Genomic DNA, 20947 nt, shown 5'->3' with positions numbered 1-20947 from the left:
GTATTTTTTCTCACCTGCAGCGGCCGAGAGAATTAACAGCGTCCAGTCAAAACCCACAGGCGAAATGTTCTAGCAATGCTGGACCGTGTTTTTTAGTGTGTGTAATACAATGAGGGGAATTTTTTGTATATTGTCTTGTTTTTCGATAATTTGTTTATTCACTCGTGCTACTATCTGAAGTAACGAATTCGTGGCTATTTATCCATGTTTTCGGGGCTATTCATTCATGTGTTCCGGGTGTGTACTTGTATACCGCGAGTTACTGGCAAAGACAAAAATTAGTGTATTTCGTGATTTTCATTGAGAATAAAACATATGTGTATCACTTTTTAATCTTTATATGCGTTCATCACCTCTAATTATGAACTGCTATTTACTTACATAACTTATGATATCCTAGTATAACCAGAAACTTGACTTACATTATAATTCATTTTGTTCGACAGCATATAAACTACAATTAATTTTCACTTTATCATAATTTAAAAAATATCAAGAGGATATATTTTTGATATTTATATCAAACATTCTTCCGTAATATTTATATTATTCCGTTGATATTTATATCAAACAGTCCATCCAACCAGAATATAACAACCTCCATCACCACCACCCCAATATCACCTACTCACCCCTTATCCCCATCACCACCACCTCAATATCACCTCAATATCACCTACTCACCCCTTATCCCCATCACCACCACCTCAATATCACTTCACCCCATCACCACCACCCCAATATCACCTACTCACCTCATCACCACCACCCCAATATCACCTCCTCACCCCTTCCCCATCACCACCACCCCAATATCACCTCACCACATCACCATCACCCCAATATCACCTACTCACCTCATCACCACCACCCCAATATCACCTACTCACCCCTTATCCCCATCACCACCACCTCAATATCACCTCACCCCATCACCACCACCCCAATATCACCTACTCACCTCATCACCACCACCCCAATATCACCTCCTCACCCCTTCCCCATCATCACCACCCCTCTCCCCCCTCACCACAGGGAGCAGCACGGCAGCTTTACTACAGCGCTACACTACGAAGCTGGCGCTCGCATGCCACATGTCGCTAGACAAACAATAACATTGCTGCTGAAATCACAAATTCAGACAAATATGGAGGAACTAAAAGACCACAGACATACAATATTGAAATATTGATGTAATTATCGTACGAAATTGATGATACTTTAAAGTATCATTACGCATTAATATGATATACAGGCCTAAATGTGATTGCCAGAGGTCGCCAGATGATTCAGCTGCAGTAAACGCAATGCCTGCGCCTAAGAATGGAATTTAGATTCAATTTTGCGGCATTCGCTGGCCTTTGACAGGTGGTAGGCCTGGTACAACACATCTTCGTGTGCCACATTTGTGTTCCAGGCTTGTTCTTGTTGTTCTTTTGTTGCCGATAGACATCTCGATGATCTCTATTCGATGTTTGCTTGGGGCCGATGATTACACTACACGCACCGCTGAACACCAACTACACGCACTGCTGAACACCACTACACGCACCGCTGAACACCACTACACGCACCGCTGAACACCACTACACGCTCCACTGAACACCACCATTAATTTACTATGTATAATATTAAAATTTCTCATTCATGCGAATAATATTCAGGTTGGCCGGTCCTTACGCGGCCGTGTTTCCCAATAGGGTAAAGCCGTGGCTTTCTGGTTTATGATTTTGGTTCAGAATATCAATGAAAACTTATGTTCAGAATATATATTGAACGTTCATGTCCCAAGCCAAGCTTCGATTTATGGGCGTACGAAAAGAATCTGGTTTATTATGTCAGTGGACAAAATTTGATAGAATAACATTGTAATTGATTTGAAGTGATCTCATAGATAGGAGGCCCGAGTAAATACAGCGGTTGATATAGCCACATACATGCTGGTTGTGAACGACTGTGTAGTGATAGTAAGAAAGAACATATATTTAGTTTTAGTACAACTACATATTATTTATTTGCTTACTTTGATGCCTATTCCGTACCTATTTACTTGTGTGGCCTGTTATGTAGTTTAGGAACTGACATTCTGAATGAGAAAAACACATCTCTTCTTCCTCTACTTCACTCTTACCTCTACCTTACTTATACCTCTACTTCACTTCTACCTCCACCTCACTTCTACCTCCACTTCACTTCTACCTCCACCTCACTTCTACCTCCACTTCACTTCTACCTCCACCTTACTTCTACCTCTACTTCACTTCTACCTCCACCTCACTTCTACCTCCACTTCACTTCTACCTCCACCTCACTTCTACCTCCACTTCACTTCTACCTCCACCTTACTTCTACCTCCACCTCACTTCTACCTCCACTTCACTTCTACCTCTACCTCACTTATACCTCTACCTTACTTCTACCTCCAATTCACTTCTACCTCCACTACACTTCTAGCTCCACCTAACTTCCACCTCTACTTCAATTCTATCTCCACCTCACTTCTACCTGGACCTCACTTCTACCTTCACCTCACTTCTACCTTCACCTCACTTCTACCTCCACTTCACTTCTACCTCCACCTCACTTCTACCTCCACTTCACTTCTACCTCCACCTCACTTCTACCTCCACTTCACTTCTACCTCCACCTCACTTCTACCTCCACCTCACTTCTACCTCTACAGTAGACCGGCAACTCTCGCGGATGCCACAGAAGTGTAGTCACTGAGTCTCCCTTCCTTCTGCCGCTTTACGAGGGCATATTTATTCAACATTTTTTGTACACCGTTGTGCATTTCTAGATGCGTGAACATACACGCTTATAGGCACGTGTACGCCATACTGTCTATGCAAGCACGTGTACGCCATACTGTCATGCAGGCACGTGTACGCCATACTGTCTATGCAAGCACATGTACGCTGCCCATTAAATATCAGTCTCATCCGTCCCATCTCACCCCTAATTCAGGTATAGTTAGTTAATCCTAATCTTAATCCCCCATGGATGAATTCATTTATTTATTTATTTTAATTTTAGATATATTGGATTTAAAAATGATAGTAATACTGTGCATTTACTGCTTTCATCGAAATCTCGGTCTGTTAGTCCTTATGACCGCCACTGCTTAAAACACGAGGTTTTGAATTCATGGAAGTCGTGGTCTGTTGTGTCTATGCGCTTCACCGCTTATAAGAAGAGGTTTGGTCTACAAGAAGTCGGGGTCTGTTTGTTTAAACTGTGCTGTTCGTGATTTACAAATTGAAAATGTGCTGTTTGTACATGATCTAATTAAAATGTGGTGTTTTTTGATCAACTAACCCAGCTGTTGTACGAGCACCGGCGCGACTATGTGCTGCAACTCGCGGTACGATAGTCAACTAACGCAGCTGTGGGCGGGCACCGGCGTGATTATGTGCTGCAACTCGCGGTACGATAGTCAACTAACGCAGCTGTGGGCGGGCACCGGCGTGATTATGTGCTGCAACTCGCGGTACGATAGTCAACTAACGCAGCTGTTGGGCGGGCACCGGCGTGATTATGTGCTGCAACTCGCGGTACGATAGTCAACTAACGCAGCTGGTGGGCGGGCACCGGCTTGATTATATGCTGCAACTCGCGGTACGATAGTCAACTAACGTAGCTGGTGAGCGGGCACCGGCGTGATTATGTGCTGCAACTCGCGGTACAATAGATAATTCACACAACCAATGGAGCTCGTTCGCGACCTGCGCCACCACTGTCTTTTCATCCACCGTCGCAGTCATCTACATCAGAACGACTTTTACTTTGGATTTTGGTAATCTATAAAAACTATTACGAACTAAATATCTATATTTTTCTGTCCTGCTTCGAACACGCATAGATAGAAACTTTCTAAAAATATAGTAAATAAATTCGTACATCATCTTATAAAATCTTATTAGTGGAAAATTCCCTGAACTGAATGTTGCGGCTGCTGCTCAAGGAAACCTGGCGCTCGCTAACATAAATTATAGAGCTGCCTCTAAATATTCACGTGATGAGTTCGAATGAAGCAGGCATTTGTCATAATTTTAAACGAAAAATTTCTTTGTTTAGATTTTTTAGATTATGAATGACTTTCGAATCGTTGATAATTATAATGGATTATATTTCACTTCGCATTGCTTTTAAATTAATAATCAGTGTGCAAACGTTCAACAGAATTCATTCCAAATTTTGCGCAAATCCTCCACAAACAACATTGCTATTGAGCCAGTGTACTGCATATGGAAATAATAGGCATAGTCTTGCTAAACCCATTCATCCCACCGGATGAATGGGTTCCCAACCGGATCCCAAATGCACTTAACCACCTAATGCCACCATCCTATCTCACCCCTGATTTGCTCTTCATTGTTCATCCCGGCCATTCATGTGCGAGTGGTAGTAGCTGTGCCAGCTACTATCAGTGGCACGGTATGAATGGCAGCCGCCCGGCCATTCATACGCTAGTGGTAGTAGCTGTGCGCCCGTTTTAGCCGTTTTAGTTTTCATTATTACAGCAAAGGAATCGCCGCCCTTGTTTCCAAGTCAACTTGTACCAGAATATAAAAAAAATGCAGATTGCGATAAGATTTATCATAGTAAATCAATGATGACCTTACAGTTCATCATATATGTCTCGTGATCTATGGATGAATGTGGTTGGTGCACTAATGCTCATTGCCATGCATGACTACTCGCTAGCTTTATTCTATCAAAACCCAATGTATGCTCACAGAACGTTGAGCTTCACACACATGTTTAAAATTAGCCACACGGCCTCGGTAGGGTTGCCCAATCCCAACACAAAACACACACACACCGCAGTTCAGGCGAGCGACCGCTGCTGTTGACGCTCTAAACACACCCACCCTCTACACCACTCCGTTTCATTCATAAGTTTGGCCACTAGTCATGAATGATGGATACGCCAACACCGTTATCTGTAGCACTACTCCTCCCTTTGTTAGTAATTAAGAAATTTAAGAATGAACACAATAAAGACTATTGTGTTAGTTTTAATATCGGCTCCTTGAAATGAGGTGACTTGAGCTGGAGAGTTCGTTGGGAATATGCTATGTGGGTGGACGGCGTGAACTGTTGCCAGATGTAGGATCTTATCTCGGAAATTTTGTGTCATGGCTGGGTAATGTGTTCTACGAGTGTTTTATTTATTTACATGAATGATATTGGGAAACTTTATTATGATGGGTAAAATTTGATTTTGCAAGCTCATTTCAATGTGAAATCAAGAGTTTGCAATGTAATCAAATATATTAAGAAGGCGACAAAATAGAATTTCACAACAACCATTGATGAACTTTCGATTAGCATGAAACTTGCAATCACCGTCACCGGGTTAGTCGTACTTAGTTTCATATAAAAAATTTTACTTCGTCAGAATAGTATTATGTCGATCGAATTTTTTCATAATTAATCTTGTCATATGACTATTCCGCATTTAACAGCCACGATAAATTTGTAATTTTTGTCACTTTTGCGTGTCTCACCGTAAAACATTTATCCAATAGAGATTAATGCCTCCATGTGAAATGGATGACATTATGCTAACGTAACGGCAATAATTAGCCGTTTAGTTTGCTAACAGTATTTACCTCCTTCCATTCTCGCGTAGACTTTCTACAGTTGCTCACATAAGCCAGGTTATATAGTATTAATTTTATTACCCTACACCAACTTTTCATATTAAAGAGTACATTTTGTGAACTTCCATAAAGTATACATAAACTCTGCAAACTTTTTGACATCGCATCGGCTTCTGACTTGTGAACAAATCCCCCATTTCACGACATCTTCCCCACATTGAATCAGTGTTCGTGTCTTGTACATTCGTTATTCTTTGTCCCTCATAAACTTTTGATCCTTCATCAATATGATGAGATTCATTTCATGAAATTCTTCTCTCATAAACTTGTGATTTTTCGCTGATTTTCCGAGTTTGCGTTGACTTTCTTGTCTCTTATTGACTATTTTATTTCCGCATCAATGTTCTCATATTACGGCATCATCTTTTGTGTACTCACACATTTAATCAATGTTGAGCCGATATTTTCTATCATCACTCTCACTTTAGTTTATAAAAAGTGTACTCAAATTCCTTTTAAATACTTGCAGCTTAGTTGTGCAAGAGAAGAAAATGTCTCCGAACTTCTTATTAAAGAATTAGCTACATAACGGTCACAACTAGATGGCCTTCTAAATGAAAATCGACCGCTTAAGCAACACGAAATTGAATTGTAAATGAAACTGAGCTGATTATTAATGTTATTTGCATACTTGCTTCATTAAACGTGTTGCGGTAACTCATCATTGATATAATGCCTTCTTTCTTCAATTTCTCATTGATATAATGACTTCATCCTTCAATTCAAGCTCAGGTTGTTAAAAAGTTTTGTTTAAGGTTAGTTAGCTGTAACGCCATGTGTTTTGATCTGCAAGGTGTAAAGTGACCGATAGATTTATTGAATTCGGATAATTGTAGATATCTTATATATATGTCCGTAGTGTAAATTCAATGAAGGATGTATCAAGAGTCATGATTTCAATGTAAGCTTGTCCCTCTGTTGTCTGAGTTCCTGAACTAACTGTAGGCTATGCAGCTGCGGTGCGCGTCACGACCTGCGCACAAACCTGATTTTACATTGAAAAGCCGTAGTTCAGTCGGAAGTGAGCCTTTGTCACTTTCAGAGTGATTTTTACATGATTGAAAATAAAATAAAAATCCCAAATATTAATTAGTTTTTTTGAGACGTTCTAAATGATCTCTATTTCATAGAAAGATATCAAGATAAGAAAGGTGAAGATAACTTCGGTTGTACCCGTCGCTCCATTCACGTCTGCGGTTAAGTGAGGCTGGTCTTGCGGTGTCTAATTTCCCTTCCATGCCGTTAAGGTGCCACGAAAATGTGCCACAGCAAGTCAAAAACTCACCGAAATAGCCTCTTGCAGTATATAAAACATGACAGAGGGAAATGATGAGTAAGTATACCGTTTTGTGTCCAAAAACTTGCGAAGTGTTGGTGATTCGAGCGGCGGTCTCTCCTTCGACGTACCACGGTCATGGTCGTCCATTTTATCTCGCTTCATTTACTAAGCTTTATTTTTTATCCGAAGTATAACGTGCTCGGTTTTGTGAGTTAAGTGCCGGCATTTGATAAAAAGCATAAGTTTATTTTCAAGTTTGTGGTCTTCTGAAGTTTTTTTTATTAGCGGATTTGTTTCTAATAACGTGTGGGAAATGAACGAGTTCCCCTTATCTCTGTGATCGTGTTTCATGAATGATTGCAGGAATGTTACTGTACTGTGAGTTTTTCTTTTTTATAGCATTTTTTGTTTTTATTTTATCTTAATTTTGTCAGACTGTATATTAAATGTCAGAATAATTTTGCCATTCAAGTGATGAATATATTCGATTGTGCGTTGCATGGTTCTTTGCGGTGGAAGTGAAATGGTTAAAAAATGACAGGATTTATTGACAGCAGTAGAATTCGATTAAAATAAATTATTCTGTGAAATCATTCTGAAGTCAATAGCTTTTCATGGGTTATCAAAGATTTGAGTATTTGTTTTTTTTAGATATGCATTGAAAATCATTTCGAATTAATTATGGATACTACATGACATGTTTATATTTGAAAGTTTTGGATGCTGTTGGTCGATTTATACAATTAATTTTATTGACATTTTGTTTTCTATTGATTTACTCCAGTGAAGAATATTTTCTGAATAGATTAATTAAACTTGATTCTTTTCATCTGTTTATCTAAATTCTAAAGGCCTAAGAATTATTTAGTAAAGAACCAGACTAGGAAATACTGAATAGGCTAGGTAGCTAGTTACTTACTTACTTACATGGCTGCTAATAAAAAGAGCTTTGTTGCCACCCAATTTTGAAAAACTTGCAGTTTTTTCCTGGAATAGGCTATTGTTGCTCCATCCACCCATAATCTTAGTGAATTAAAATTCTTGAGGCTGTTAAGTCATGTAGGTATTTTGTTTGGATTAGAAATTGCATGAATTGTGATTTAACATGGTAACATTTTTGTTATAGTGAATTTTTTACAACACTTTCTTCAACTTCTTGTTGTTTGTTTGTCCATTTGTTTTTTTGTCTGCTACAAATCTTATAATTGATATTTAGGGTAAACGCGGTATATTCCGACATCGTAGGTAATTCCGTCACTTCTCTAGTTTTTCCTTTATATTAAGCTTTGTTTTAGTTCCATCATCAATGTAGGGTAAACGCGGTATATTCCGACATCGTAGGTAATTCCGTCACTTCTCTAGTTTTTCCTTTATATTAAGCTTTGTTTTAGTTCCATGCGTTCATTGATGGTTGAAATGGTGACGTCATACATTTGCGTGTCGAAATACTCCAAAAACACTAGGTCTTGGCCATCTAGCGGGAAAATATTGAGATCCAAAGAGAGACAATGCATGCCACGTGGTGAGATCATCGAAGTGAAGGCAACAGAACTTACGTAACGCATACGTTTTTTTTATAGTTTTTCATTTTTCGATGCGTCCTTAAAGTGTCGGAATATACCGCGTTTACCCTAACACACTTCTATGAGTTCTACCTGTCCAATCTACCTGAAATTTTGCACACTTGCGTGAGTTTAAAGTTGGTGACAATGCATGAATCAATTGAAAGAAAAGATACTTTAAGAAATTGTAACAAATTTTCTTCGTATTGAAAAAATGCAAAAAACGATTTTGTCTGCTCCAAATCTTATAATCAATATTTAACACACTTCTACCTGCTTAATCAATCTGAAATTTTGCACACTTGCATAAAGTTGAAGGCAATGCATGAATCAATTGACAGAATAAATAATTTTGAAATTTTAATTTATTTTAAATATTAAAAAAATTACAAATTAAATTTTTTAATATATGAAAATAAAATTTGAAATTCATTGTACATGTGTAACATTGGAGACACTAAATTCTTTAGAAGTGTTGTATTAAAAAATAATTTTTAAATGCATATTATTTACCAATGTATAGCGTTCATATAAATGATATTAAATTCTGTGATTTGATGTTGAATTTTAAACATTATATAAGATGTTAAAATTTAAACATTGTACAAGATGTTGATCTTGAACATTAAATAAGGTGTAAATGAATTAGATTACTAATAGAGAGTGGCCAGGGCTTTGTTTTGTTATATTTCACACAAATGGGTGCTTTGGAGATGTCAAGTTGCAATAAGGGGGTAATATTTGCATGGTAATGATCACAAATGAGTGGTCCTTACGAATGTTGAGCTCAAGTTTCTTACATTTGAAAATGTTATTTTATCATTGATAATCTTATGTATGTAATTATTTGGCAATGGCTGTGATGGATTTGTAATATGCTAAAAGGCATATATAAATATATACATATATAAATATTTATATACTTTACATTGGTAGTCCATTGTTCTCTCCTGTGTTGTGTCCAAACAAACCCTTCTTAACATTATTATTTACTTGTCTTGTTTCTTTCTGCTTATTTTTAGTTTGAATTCTTTCAGGATTTTATATTGAAAATGTAGGCCAATTTATTCTATTATAAAATTATGTGCAGTGGCAGTGTGAGCAGCAGCAGCAGCAGCAGTGGTGGTAGTGGTGCCTGGTGTGGTGGTGGTAATGGCAGCGTCACCAGCAGCAGTAGCTACCTGGTGCGGGTCCATGCACAGGTCATGATGCGAGATGACAGTCGAGGAGGTTGGTTGCCCCGCGGTGGTGGTGGACTTTCCAATGTCTCAGTTGTGAAACGAGTTATCCACCACCATCCTCCACCACCTCCTCCACTGCTGTCTGTGCATCATGTACATGGAACCAGCAGCAGTAGTAGCAGCAGCAGCTCAGCCACCAACAATCCACCATTGCCACCACTGCCATCCAACCACCAGCAGCAGCAGCCACAGCAGTACCACCATCACCACCACCCACACAACCATCACCATCATCCTCTACACCACCATCATCATCACCATGCAGCATCTACATCATCCTCACAGGCATTCTCATCACAGCCAGTTCAGCAGCATCTTGATGGACCTACCAAAGAATATCTCATTTATGGCAAGAAAATCAGTGACCAAAGTGTTGTTCTCAGCTGCAGCATACGCAAGGACTTTGAGTATTACAAGGTGAGCCATCAGTTGACTTATGTGCTCTATTAATGTTGCTTGTATTGCAATATAAGTTGAGAATTTGAAATAGTAAACGCAGGAAAGTGTCAGAAAAATTAAATATTATAGAAAATGTTTTGCAGTTCAGCTTCATCATCAGCCTGTCAAATCTTAAAAGCAAGTGTATATATTATACCTACCTTATACATTCCTGGCAAAGTTGAAATATGCCAAACTGATGTCGGAAATTGAATTGGCAATAAGCAGACAACTTAGGCAAAGCTCATCTAACAACATGTGAATAAAAACGAAATGCAGCTTTCAAACTAGGCTTCTGTTTAAAAATATGCTATGATTCTAGAATTCACCAGTCAGAAACACTTGAACTTATAACTATAAATTTTAATTCTATTATTACTCATCTAAGCCAAGTTCCATTATTACTCCATTTTTTTCACACTCTTTGCTCAGGGAGACTGGAAGTGACTATATCAAGAATATGAAATTAATTGTTTTGCAAATATGATGGTAATAGGCCAAGAGTTATAGAAATTTTGAAACTAGTTTTAGCCTCCCTGTGGTTTTTTAACTATGATAAGGAATTGTCTTATGAGAATTATGATCAAGACTTCATATACCTATACCTACATAGTTCCCAGTAGCTGATATTTTCAATATATTTTTACTGTGCTGGATTTAATCATTAAAATAAGCTTTGATCATAAGCTTTGATGAACTGCCATAAAGCATTGAGGTCCATGTTTTATTCAAATCATCTTTAGATAATATCTGGTGAGGTCTGTGGCACTGACCAACCCAATCGCTAATCATTAACTATTAAATTCCAGTGGATGTTCCATGAGCTAAACCTTGTATACATTCTAGTGCTAAGCTCATGTATTTACATGAGAAAAATGTATACACACTTGTCTAACATAAAACATCAGGGAGCATCCTGCACTGCGCTGGGATTGTCAATCATTTTCTGATTTTGCACAACATTTATTCTATCTTACATTATTTTTTGTTTTGAATTAGGTTTATGATCTTGCATTAAATTGAAGTGTGGGGTCTGCACAGGTGATGCCCACTTTCCACCACTGGCGGACGGGCGAGCACAAGTTTGGGCTGACTTTCCAAACAGCCGCGGATGCCAGGGCCTTTGACAGGGGCGTGCGGCAGGCAGTTAAGGAGCTCATGGACGGTGAGTTCCGGGCACTGGGGGGTGGGCAGGCAGACAAGGAGCTCATAGACAGTGAGATCTGGGCATTAGAGGGACAAGCAGTAAGAAGATAGATGCTTAGATTTGGGCATTAGGGGCGACAAGCAGTCAAGGATCCAATGTATGGTAAGATTTGGGCACTGAAGAGAGAGTGAGCAGTCAAGGAGCTCATGACTATGAGGTCCAGGCATTGGGGGGGGGGCAGGCAGTCGAGAAGCTCATGGACGGTGAAGTTTGGGCACCACGAGAGAGGCAGTCAAGGAGCTCATTAACAGTGAGGTCTGGGCACTGGGAGAGGGCTTGAGTCAACCTACCCCACAATTACTGTGTGTGTGTGCTGCTAACATGAACAAAACGCTTTTCTCTTTCACGTGGTTGACAAGCTTGTGATGTAATGAAAGGTGTAGGTTAAGGGGGGCGTCTACCCTTAAGTTTCGGATTTGGCTTTTCCTGTTTTTGGCTCATCTTAAAGCTGACATTCTGCCCTATCCAACGGAAGTTTCGGATTTGGCTTTTCCGGTTTTTGGCTCATCTTAAAGCTGACATTCTGCCCTATCCAACGGTACCATTACTATCTCTGTACGTTAATTTATGCGTTCACGACAGATCATGAAAGTGAGGGGGGTGGGGGAGTTCTTTAACAAATAAAGTAGGAGGAAATTTGCTGCGAGCACTTTAAATAGAGTGTCTGCTTGAGGTGCACCTTAGTTACCCGCCTGCCGTCGTATGAGGTGTGCATGCAGTTGCTCCCACCATTCTTGACTGGAATCAAGCTCCAGTAACGTTTAGTTTTGTATCCTTGCTACATTGAGCGCCTATTGGCTATTGCAATGCGCGTGGAGCTTTGTCGCACTCTTCTGAACATTAACACTTATTGTCACGGCAAACCTATCTCCTAGAGTTACAAAGCTAAAGCGATGAGACATATACCATTCGATTCGTAAAGACCATACCTATCGATTAACGAAGCCACTTTTTAGCGCATTTTCTCATTTATGGAAAAAATGCACTATTGTGCTCGCCATGTCCGTCTGTCTGTCCGTCCGTCCGTGACCTCAAGTTTTCGTCAACGAGAAAATGTGCTTCCTGTCACTCAGTGCAGTGAGTACTGAGTTATATTTTTTTAGATTTGTGCATAGTTTGGATTCAAAATGGAGGGAGGGGGAAAATCTGAAGAAAATGATAAGTATACGGGAAAATGCGTGTAAAAAAACTAAGGCAAAAATCAAGCTTCGTTACTCGATTGGTATGGTATTTACGAATCGAATGGTATATCTTTTAATGCTGTAGCTTGAAAACTGTAGGAGAAGATAGATTTTTAAAGTACCCCCTTTTTTGTCCGTTTTCTATGAATTTCATGTTTTCTATTAATTTTTCCGAAAAATTCATATGAACAAAATCTGCTTGTATTTCGGTTTTACATATATGTGTGTGAAGTTTAGTAAATAGTTAGTTTAGTGTAGTTAGTTAGTAAATGTGGAAGTTTTTCTGGAGGGTAGACGCCTCCTCCTAGGGGAGCGTCTACCCCAAATTTAATCTCGGTTATTTACAGACGGATCACTTTTAAACTTGGTAGGTATATGTCAAACAGCATTCTGAGACTTATTTGTTCATGTGGATTTTTCAAAAAATTAAAGAAGACGTGAAATTCTTAGAAAACGGCAAAAAAGGGGGTACCGTAGAAACCTATCTCCTCCTAAGATTTTTAAGTTACAACATAAAGACACATATCATTTGATGCGTAAAGACCATATATATTATTCCTAGTAGGCGTTTTTTGAAATTTTCATTTTTGTGGATGTGGGGGCATTTATTGTAAATTAATTGAAAATTTTTCTATTTTACCCCCTATTACCCCCCGTTTTGCGGAATAAAATCCAAACTATAATGAAATTAGGAAAACGCGTACTATGAATTGTGGATTTTTTTTTTGCAAATCGAACGGTATATGTCACATTGTTGTAGCTTTAGAACTATAGGAGGAGATAGGTTTGCAGTGACAAGTTAACTTTTCAGTAGAGCCTGACAAAGTCGCGCGCGCCACGAAATAGACATTCAAGGGTACAAGGTTGCAAGACTAGACGATACTGGAGCTCAATTTCTGTCAAGGATGGTGCGAACGACGGCACGAGAACTATCCCGTACAACTGCAGGCGGATAACTGAAGCACAGCGTGTTCAAACTATGTAGCTATTTCAGTGGACTGCCGGTAATTTTGGTCTATCTTAAATGTTGAAGAACTCCACCACCTCTAACCCTTTCGCGATATGTCGTGAACGCATAAATCAACGTACAGAGATGGTTTTGGTACCGTTGGATAGGTCAGAATGTCAGCTTTAAGATGAGACTAAAAACCGGAAAAGCCAAAATTTTAGGGTAGACGGCTCCCCTTAACATGTTGATAACAATTATCTTGGTCTTTGAACTTTTTAAAGTTTATTTCCAACTATTCAATAATGGATATCCTCAACCTCGTTAACCCATTTCTCTAGTATAATATATTCTGAACTTCACACCATTGAATTTTTTTATTGCAAACCACCGGCATTATCATCCATGATCCACTTAATTAGTTGCAAAATATTTAATGTTTCATGCCTGCCCACCATTTGCTACCACTATTTCCAAGTCTGCGTGTGAATTAAACTTTAAATAACTAGAATTTAAAGTCTAATTTCCAGTTATTGATCATTCTTTTTTTGATTGGTTTCGTGAGCATTCTGCATTTCCAACATTTTAATACAATGAAAGCACACAATTGATTTAGCTTCTTAAATACTCCATATGGATGGTATTATTTCTTTAACTAAAATAGACAAAATAACTAAAATATTAATAAAATGTTGTTGATTAATTTTATGTTTGGTGTAATGCATCAATCAATCTAAGCACCCATAAACCTACATTTCGATTTTCAGTTTTTTTTATATAATTCAAATAAGAAGTATTTGAATAGCTGAAGATATTTATTAATCAGTATTGATCTCTGTACATATAGATCAAGCTCCACGAGTCTTTTTAGAGCTTATTGAGTTCATGATCCAAAGTTATAGACTAGTTTTATTGTAGCAGTTGTATCTGCCACAACTGTCATGCTAATGGTAACTAGCATCAAGTTAGTGATTCTCATCTCTCTTTGTATCGTCTACAATGTGGCATAACCTAGTTCCATGCTAGAAATCTGGTAAATCTGTTATTTTAATTAACAAAAGAGACCAAGGAATGATTTAGCAGGTATATATGTAGTTATATAAGTCAGAGTGATTTTGGTCAATTATTTACTTTAATTTTGAACATGGATCATTAGATTGTATTTGGCAGAAAAAGAATTAATTTCCATGAGTATATTAAGTACAAACGATCTCAGTATGGACTAACACTAACTAGTGTCTTAAATTCTTCTGCATTTTCATATCAAAGTAAAAGTCAAAACTAGGAGCAGGTTGATATGTAATATGGTGTGGTAAGCTACAATTATAGCTCATGTAATTTCCATAGAATCTATTTTAATGTTATTTATTGTATTTTCTATGGGTTGCTAAGTTATTCATATTAATTGGTTTGCATCTTCTTTCAATGCCTTAACCCGGCCACAACTTATGGGGCTTTGTTCTGGTAAGTGGCTGCTTGCAGGCGCCTGCTTGCAACCTTGCTGTAGGATTCTTAGCTAGTCCTCTTAAGTACTCATTTTCCTTTTGTTGCTTACCTCATTAGTCATCTTTCCTTTCTTAGATAGTCCTCTTCCTCTCATTACCGGTCTCATTAGCCATCTTTTCCCTCTCAAGTAGTCCTCTTCCTATCATTGCTGGCCTCATTAGTCATCTTCCCCTGCTTAACAAGTCGTCTTCCTCTCATTGCCTTTCTCATTAGCTATCTTCAGTTTCTTCTTCAGTTTCTTTCAATCACAGCAATCGACCACCAATTCATCGTCATGAAAACTGATCTTAAATTCTCATTTTGAAATGGTATTTTTTTCTACTTACGTGAATCACATTCCCCATTATTTTCTGTGTAGAGGTTCATTTACTTGTAAATAATATAATCTTAAGATTTCTATTGTTTTTGCCTGTTCACCGTTCTCATATTTTTTGTGGGTACCAGTCATTATTACTAAAGCTGTATGATAGTTGGCAATCAATTACTGATAAAACTTTGTAAATTTTTATTTTGTTGTATAATAATTCAGTTGAAGCATTGTTCTCTTGATCAACTGGCAACTCTCGAAACAACTGGACAAGTTGTGCTTACTACTATTGCCATTCTTATTTCCTGTTTAATTCGGTACAAGCGTAACAATCCTGTAAATAATTTTCAGTCACGAGTAATTTGAATGATCTTTAAGACTTGATCAGTAAAGATAGTGCAGGTTAACACTGTGAACAACTGGACACTTTGTGCTTACTACTATTGCAATTCTTATTTCCTGTTTAATTCGGTACAAGCGTAACAATCCTGTAAATAATTTTCAGTCTCGAGTAATTTGAATAATTTTTAAGACTTGATCAGTATGTAAATATAGTGCTGGTTAACACTGTGATCCACGCGAATGCAGTCGGCAGTCTTTGATACTAATGTTTAGAGTTGGACTATATTTAGATATTACTAAACATTTCATACTTCTAATTAGAGAGAGGTTTACAATATTGTGATTTTATTGCAGGTATGGGTGAGGCAGAGTTTCCAGCATCTCCAGTACCCCCAGTACCCCGTAGCTGCCTGGCATACCCTCCCACCTTCACCCAACCCACTCTGTACAATGTCCACCCCGCCCTTCCTCCTCACAACCACCTGCAGCATTACTACTACACCCCATTTGACGACACTGACATTTCCCCTTCTGAAGAGGACGTCTTCGTGGCAGTCAATCTGCCCGTCAACGATTCCACGGGCAACGACGCGCCCTCACCCAACGCCCCTTCCTCATCATCGGCCGTCTACAACACCGGTGGGGGAAACAATAACGGGGGGAGCAGCAGCTCTGCCTCACCCACTCACCTGCAGAGAATCAGTTACCAGCACCGTAGACCACCACCTGCTTTACCCCCTGCATTACCACCTCTTAACCGAAGCGATGACGATGTTCTGTCTGGGGAAGATAAGAACAAAGAGTTGCGACCACACGCCAAACCTGACGGTGAAGGGACTTCAGATTATCCTTACGTTCAGTTTGTTCACGATCGACCATCATCGCAGATGGACAAACCTCCACCTGGAGGTGTAATCACGTCACAGCCACCTCTGAACCACGATTATTACTACCCGGTTATTGAAGGCAAGAAACCCGATGGATCCTCTCGTGAACGTCGCGACAGCATAGACTCAATCAAGAGAGCCAATCAGCTTCAGGACCAACAGCTGATGGTTGCGAGTACTCTGAGCAGCGTCAGTGGCGGCTTTGGATTAAGTTCTGTTAGCCGTAAGGATGGCAACTTGCCCATGAGGTCCCCAGCAAGTGTCTTTGGAAGCTTCACTAAGCCAGACGCCACTCGTGGCGGTAAAAGTTATGATGTAAGAGGCGGTGGTAAACAAAAAGATGCTCTTTCAAGTCTTACAAGTGGAGGAGGCCTCAAGCAACAGAACCTTAAGGGCAATATAAAGTTACAATGCCGACACTGCCGCGATAGTTTCTACCCTGAGAACAACCCACGGGGGTCATGCGAGTATGCACCTGACTTCTTCCGCTCTGCTATGGACGCATTGACTTGCATCGGTTGTGCACAATGTATGCTGTACCACTGCATGAGCGACAAGGAGGCCGAGTATGTACGTCATCCATGCACGTGCAGTGGTGGTTGCTGTGAATCCACGTGTTGTTTGCCGACCAGAGGTTTCCCTTGCTGCTGCTGTTCCTGCTGTCGGTGTTGCAGGGGTGATGGTGATCGTGGTACCGACATGGTGCATGGTGGACCTCCAGATCCTGGGGGTAGTGAGATGGTAGGACTAGGAGCCAGTAAGCCTGGCTCAAATATTCTTGATAACGCTGGCAGTGGCTGTGGGCGCCGCTGGGTCGGATTAACATTACTATCACTTTTGGTTCCTTGCTTGTGCTGTTACCTGCCACTCAAAGGTTGCCACTCAGCCTTCGTGTCATGTGGTGTTTGTGGCGGCAAACATGAAGCTGTGGCCGGTGGTGGCCGCCACAATGCAGCATCAGAGGACAAATTTGGCCCAAAGCACATAGAGAGCAAACTGGCCGCCGCCACCAGGGGCGGTGGTGGCGGGCGCTACACTGCTGGACGTTTCAGCGGTGGCGGCCGCTTTGATGGAGGTTCCTGACTGTCAGCACCACCATCACCTCCTCTCACCACCACCACTAGCTGCAGCTCCCCCACACAGAGCAACCACCATCAGCACTATCTCGTCAACGTGCTCGTCAATCAGCAGCCTTGTACTCCACCAGACCTCGTGGCACAACAAACCACTGCCGGCAACCTCATTAAGCTCAGCGACGTAGCGCGTTCGTCACGCAAACGTACCGCGCGTCACAACGTTTATTCTGATCCCCCACGAGGGGCGTCCGTGTCCCCTCAGAGCTCGTCCCCCGAGAACGGCTTTTGCTGCACTCCCCCCGTCAAGATGGTCACCGGGCAGCCAGTGATGATAGGCTCCCCTCTCAGCTGTCCGTCATCTCTCAGCAATTCTCCTCCTTGTCGCCCCGCCTCACTCGTCCATCAACCAGCTCAGGATGACCGGCATCTTGCTGAGGATGTTCTATACAACCCTGCTCAGGATCTAGTCCATCATCCTCCTAAGAATACTATCCCTGATCCCTCCGAGGATCTTGTCAATATGGCAAAGGATATTACCCTCCCTCTCTCAGATGATCTTGTGCTTCATTCTACTGACGAAATTATTTTCCCAAATATTGCCAAAGAAACCTACACACGCGTCCACAAAAAAAGATCCAAGAATGTAGCTCCTTTGGACTTGCCTATGACGATGTCGACTAAAACGTCTTCTTCAGGCCCAGCATCTCTGCCCCGTCTTTCAAAAGCTTGCCCCAGCACCTCCATGACTCACTCTCACCTTCCTCCTCACCTCGAGAAAACCCGATCGTTATCCACGGACACTGTGTCTGATCTGCACGGCAGCCTCAGGAAGTCTACGTCGCATTCGTATGCTCGGCGACAGTCGCTTTCATCCAATGCAAATTTCGCTGACACTTCTTTTGTTCCACGTCCTATGACGTCAAGTAACGGCAGCCAAACCTCATCATCGAAAAAGTGTGGCAAGAAAGTCCTGTCGTCTCGCACACTCAGTGTGGGCAATAAAAATTCAAACTTTGAATTTCCTGGTAAGCACAAAGCGTCCGAAAGTCGTCACGAAAGCGCCGTTTTACGTCGAAACGCTCCTTCTAAACACCACAATTCGGTTCCAAATTTGGATGCTTCCGTTGCAAATTTGGCGTTGCGTGACTTCGGAACATTTGCTTCTGTGGCACCTCTAGTGGATGAGCCACTTTGTAGATCAAATGCATATGGTCTTCAAGAATCGCCGAAAGAAATAGTTTCAGATTACTCCAAGGAATTTGCAGTGGCTCGCAGTGGGGAAACTGGAGTCTCTAAGGAAATTGGGATTAATACAATTCAAGAAAGCAGAACCTATGCCTCCTCTAAAACTCGAGACGACGAAGCCATCGTTACCACACCTCAATACAATATAACTAACGCTATTAAAGTTCTTTCTGGTGAGGCAGCTTCCTCCACCTCTGGAAATGATGGGAATATTAAGGTCATTCCTGGTGATGGAATGCCCTCACGAGCGTCACAAGTGTCCTCGTTAAACGAGGGTAGCGTTATTGCTTTAGATGGCAGTGAGATAACTTCGGCTACTATGCTTCCAGAACATCCAACTTGTGAGGCTGCCTGCAAACATGTTGATGCTAAACCTGATGTTGATGCTGGTATTACTGCTGCTGCTGCTGGTGGTGATGATTGTAATGGTGGAAATGACTCCTCAAGTCACCACTCTATTGAAGATGATGGTGGTGAATCTACGAGTTTACTCTCATCACACGATGTAGATCGTGATGCGAGCGCCAGATAGGCGCTGCAATATTTGTTTAGCTCTGTACTTTCATTATTTTTGGTATTTATATTGATTTTACTTCAAGTTTACCATCAGAATGAGAATCTATGTGAAACACTTAAGGGAACGTATTCAATTGCATACCGGTATGCTATTTTTTTACGGGAAGCTGAGGTGCACATCTTGAAACAATTCTGAATCCCCCAGCTTTCTTGGAAATTTATGAAGAAATTTTAGTTGATGCCATCTTGAAACTAAAATACGTTATAGTTATAAGCAAACTGACTCTCTCGGCAGCGATGCGCTATTTTTGTGTCTTGTTTGTGTTCTCTTCTTTCTTTAGCTCGTCCGTCTTTAAGGCTTTCTTGTTTTTGATGCTCTGGAATTTCATCCGAGTTCATTTATCGTTGCTCAAATGTTAGTTATTTTTTTACGTGGGACAGCTTTTGTGTCATTTGTGGGCAACTAGGTAGTGCATTCCATACACAAGTTGACGTCTAGACATACTACTCTATATCTGGTTAATTGTGTGACGCTACTTTAATATCAGGGACTTGCATTGACTTGGCTTTCATTATAAAACATTATTTTCAAGTTGTAACATGTGCTTGCTTCAATTACTGACTCCATGGCCACAAAAATTTATTTGCTTATTGTCTTCAGCTCGAATCTTTTACAAAGTAATCGTATTTATCTTCCAAGTGGGATTAAAACAAACCGTTACTAACTTACTAGGAGAAAAATATGTTGCCTTTTCCGTTATAACTGTGATTTGGAGACTTGTGAGGTTTTCAGTCCTCTATCCTGTTGTTAGCAGGGAAAGGAAAGCTTCAATTCGTATGAATTTTTTATTCACGTGGCGAATGTTGTTTATTTATGAATATCTTGTCGGGCATTATAGTCTCAACGCACTTTGCCTAAAAAGTCGGTTTTAACAGTCAAGAAATTTCCACTTGCAGTTCTGTGGAATCATTGGAAGTAATGTAGTGATCACTAAATATTTTTGAAGTAGTTATGTTGGAATCTAGATATATTCATGATCATTGAAGATGTGTTTCATGTACCCGAGTCTCACCAGGTTCTGCTTCCCATGTGCTATTTTGACGCGACTTGTCTTTTTCCACTTTTAGGCCCAGACTATTTCTTTCGGAGCCAGACGCTTGCGCCTCGTGAATTTGTGCAGCTATTGATTGCTGATTCCGCTGCCCCAAATACAATAAAATAGTATGGCAATTTCCTACTCCGGGTCCCGAAGTTCTGATGGACGGTCAAGTGTTCATTTGCGAGGTTCCTTCCTGACTTAGCTGTTGTTCATGTCATGGTAAATACGTTCTGCCGTTTTCATCTTGGCCATTACTTATTGTAAATCTTCTGATCTGTTACCGTGGGACTGCCGTGACTGCTTTGTTCTTGCCTTGTGAGTTTATCCTTGCAAAATGACTTGCGCATGGTTTTATTGTTAATTTCGTCTATTAACATAAGTTTGGTCATCGAATATACTGTATAACTGTGATAGGTATGAGGTCACTGCATAATTTTGCCCACAC

At 40.3% G+C, this 20947-nt stretch overlaps 1 protein-coding gene across 1 annotated transcript; it reads left to right on the top strand.

Moving 5' to 3' along the window:
* The first annotated feature begins 6661 nt into the window (after positions 1–6661).
* Positions 6662–20187, top strand: LOC108669085. Its single transcript, XM_018156371.2, has 4 exons — positions 6662–7002; positions 9601–10168; positions 11231–11354; positions 16033–20187. The coding sequence occupies exons 1-4, from the start codon at positions 6983–6985 to the stop codon at positions 17646–17648; spliced, it is 2328 nt and encodes a 775-aa protein (XP_018011860.1). The 5' UTR covers positions 6662–6982; the 3' UTR covers positions 17649–20187.
* The last annotated feature ends 760 nt before the right edge of the window (positions 20188–20947 follow it).

The sequence above is a fragment of the Hyalella azteca genome, unplaced genomic scaffold, assembly GCF_000764305.2.
Source record: "Hyalella azteca isolate HAZT.00-mixed unplaced genomic scaffold, Hazt_2.0.2 contig16588, whole genome shotgun sequence".
NCBI lineage: Eukaryota > Metazoa > Arthropoda > Malacostraca > Amphipoda > Hyalellidae > Hyalella > Hyalella azteca.
This window is presented reverse-complemented; position numbering and strand designations above follow the sequence as displayed.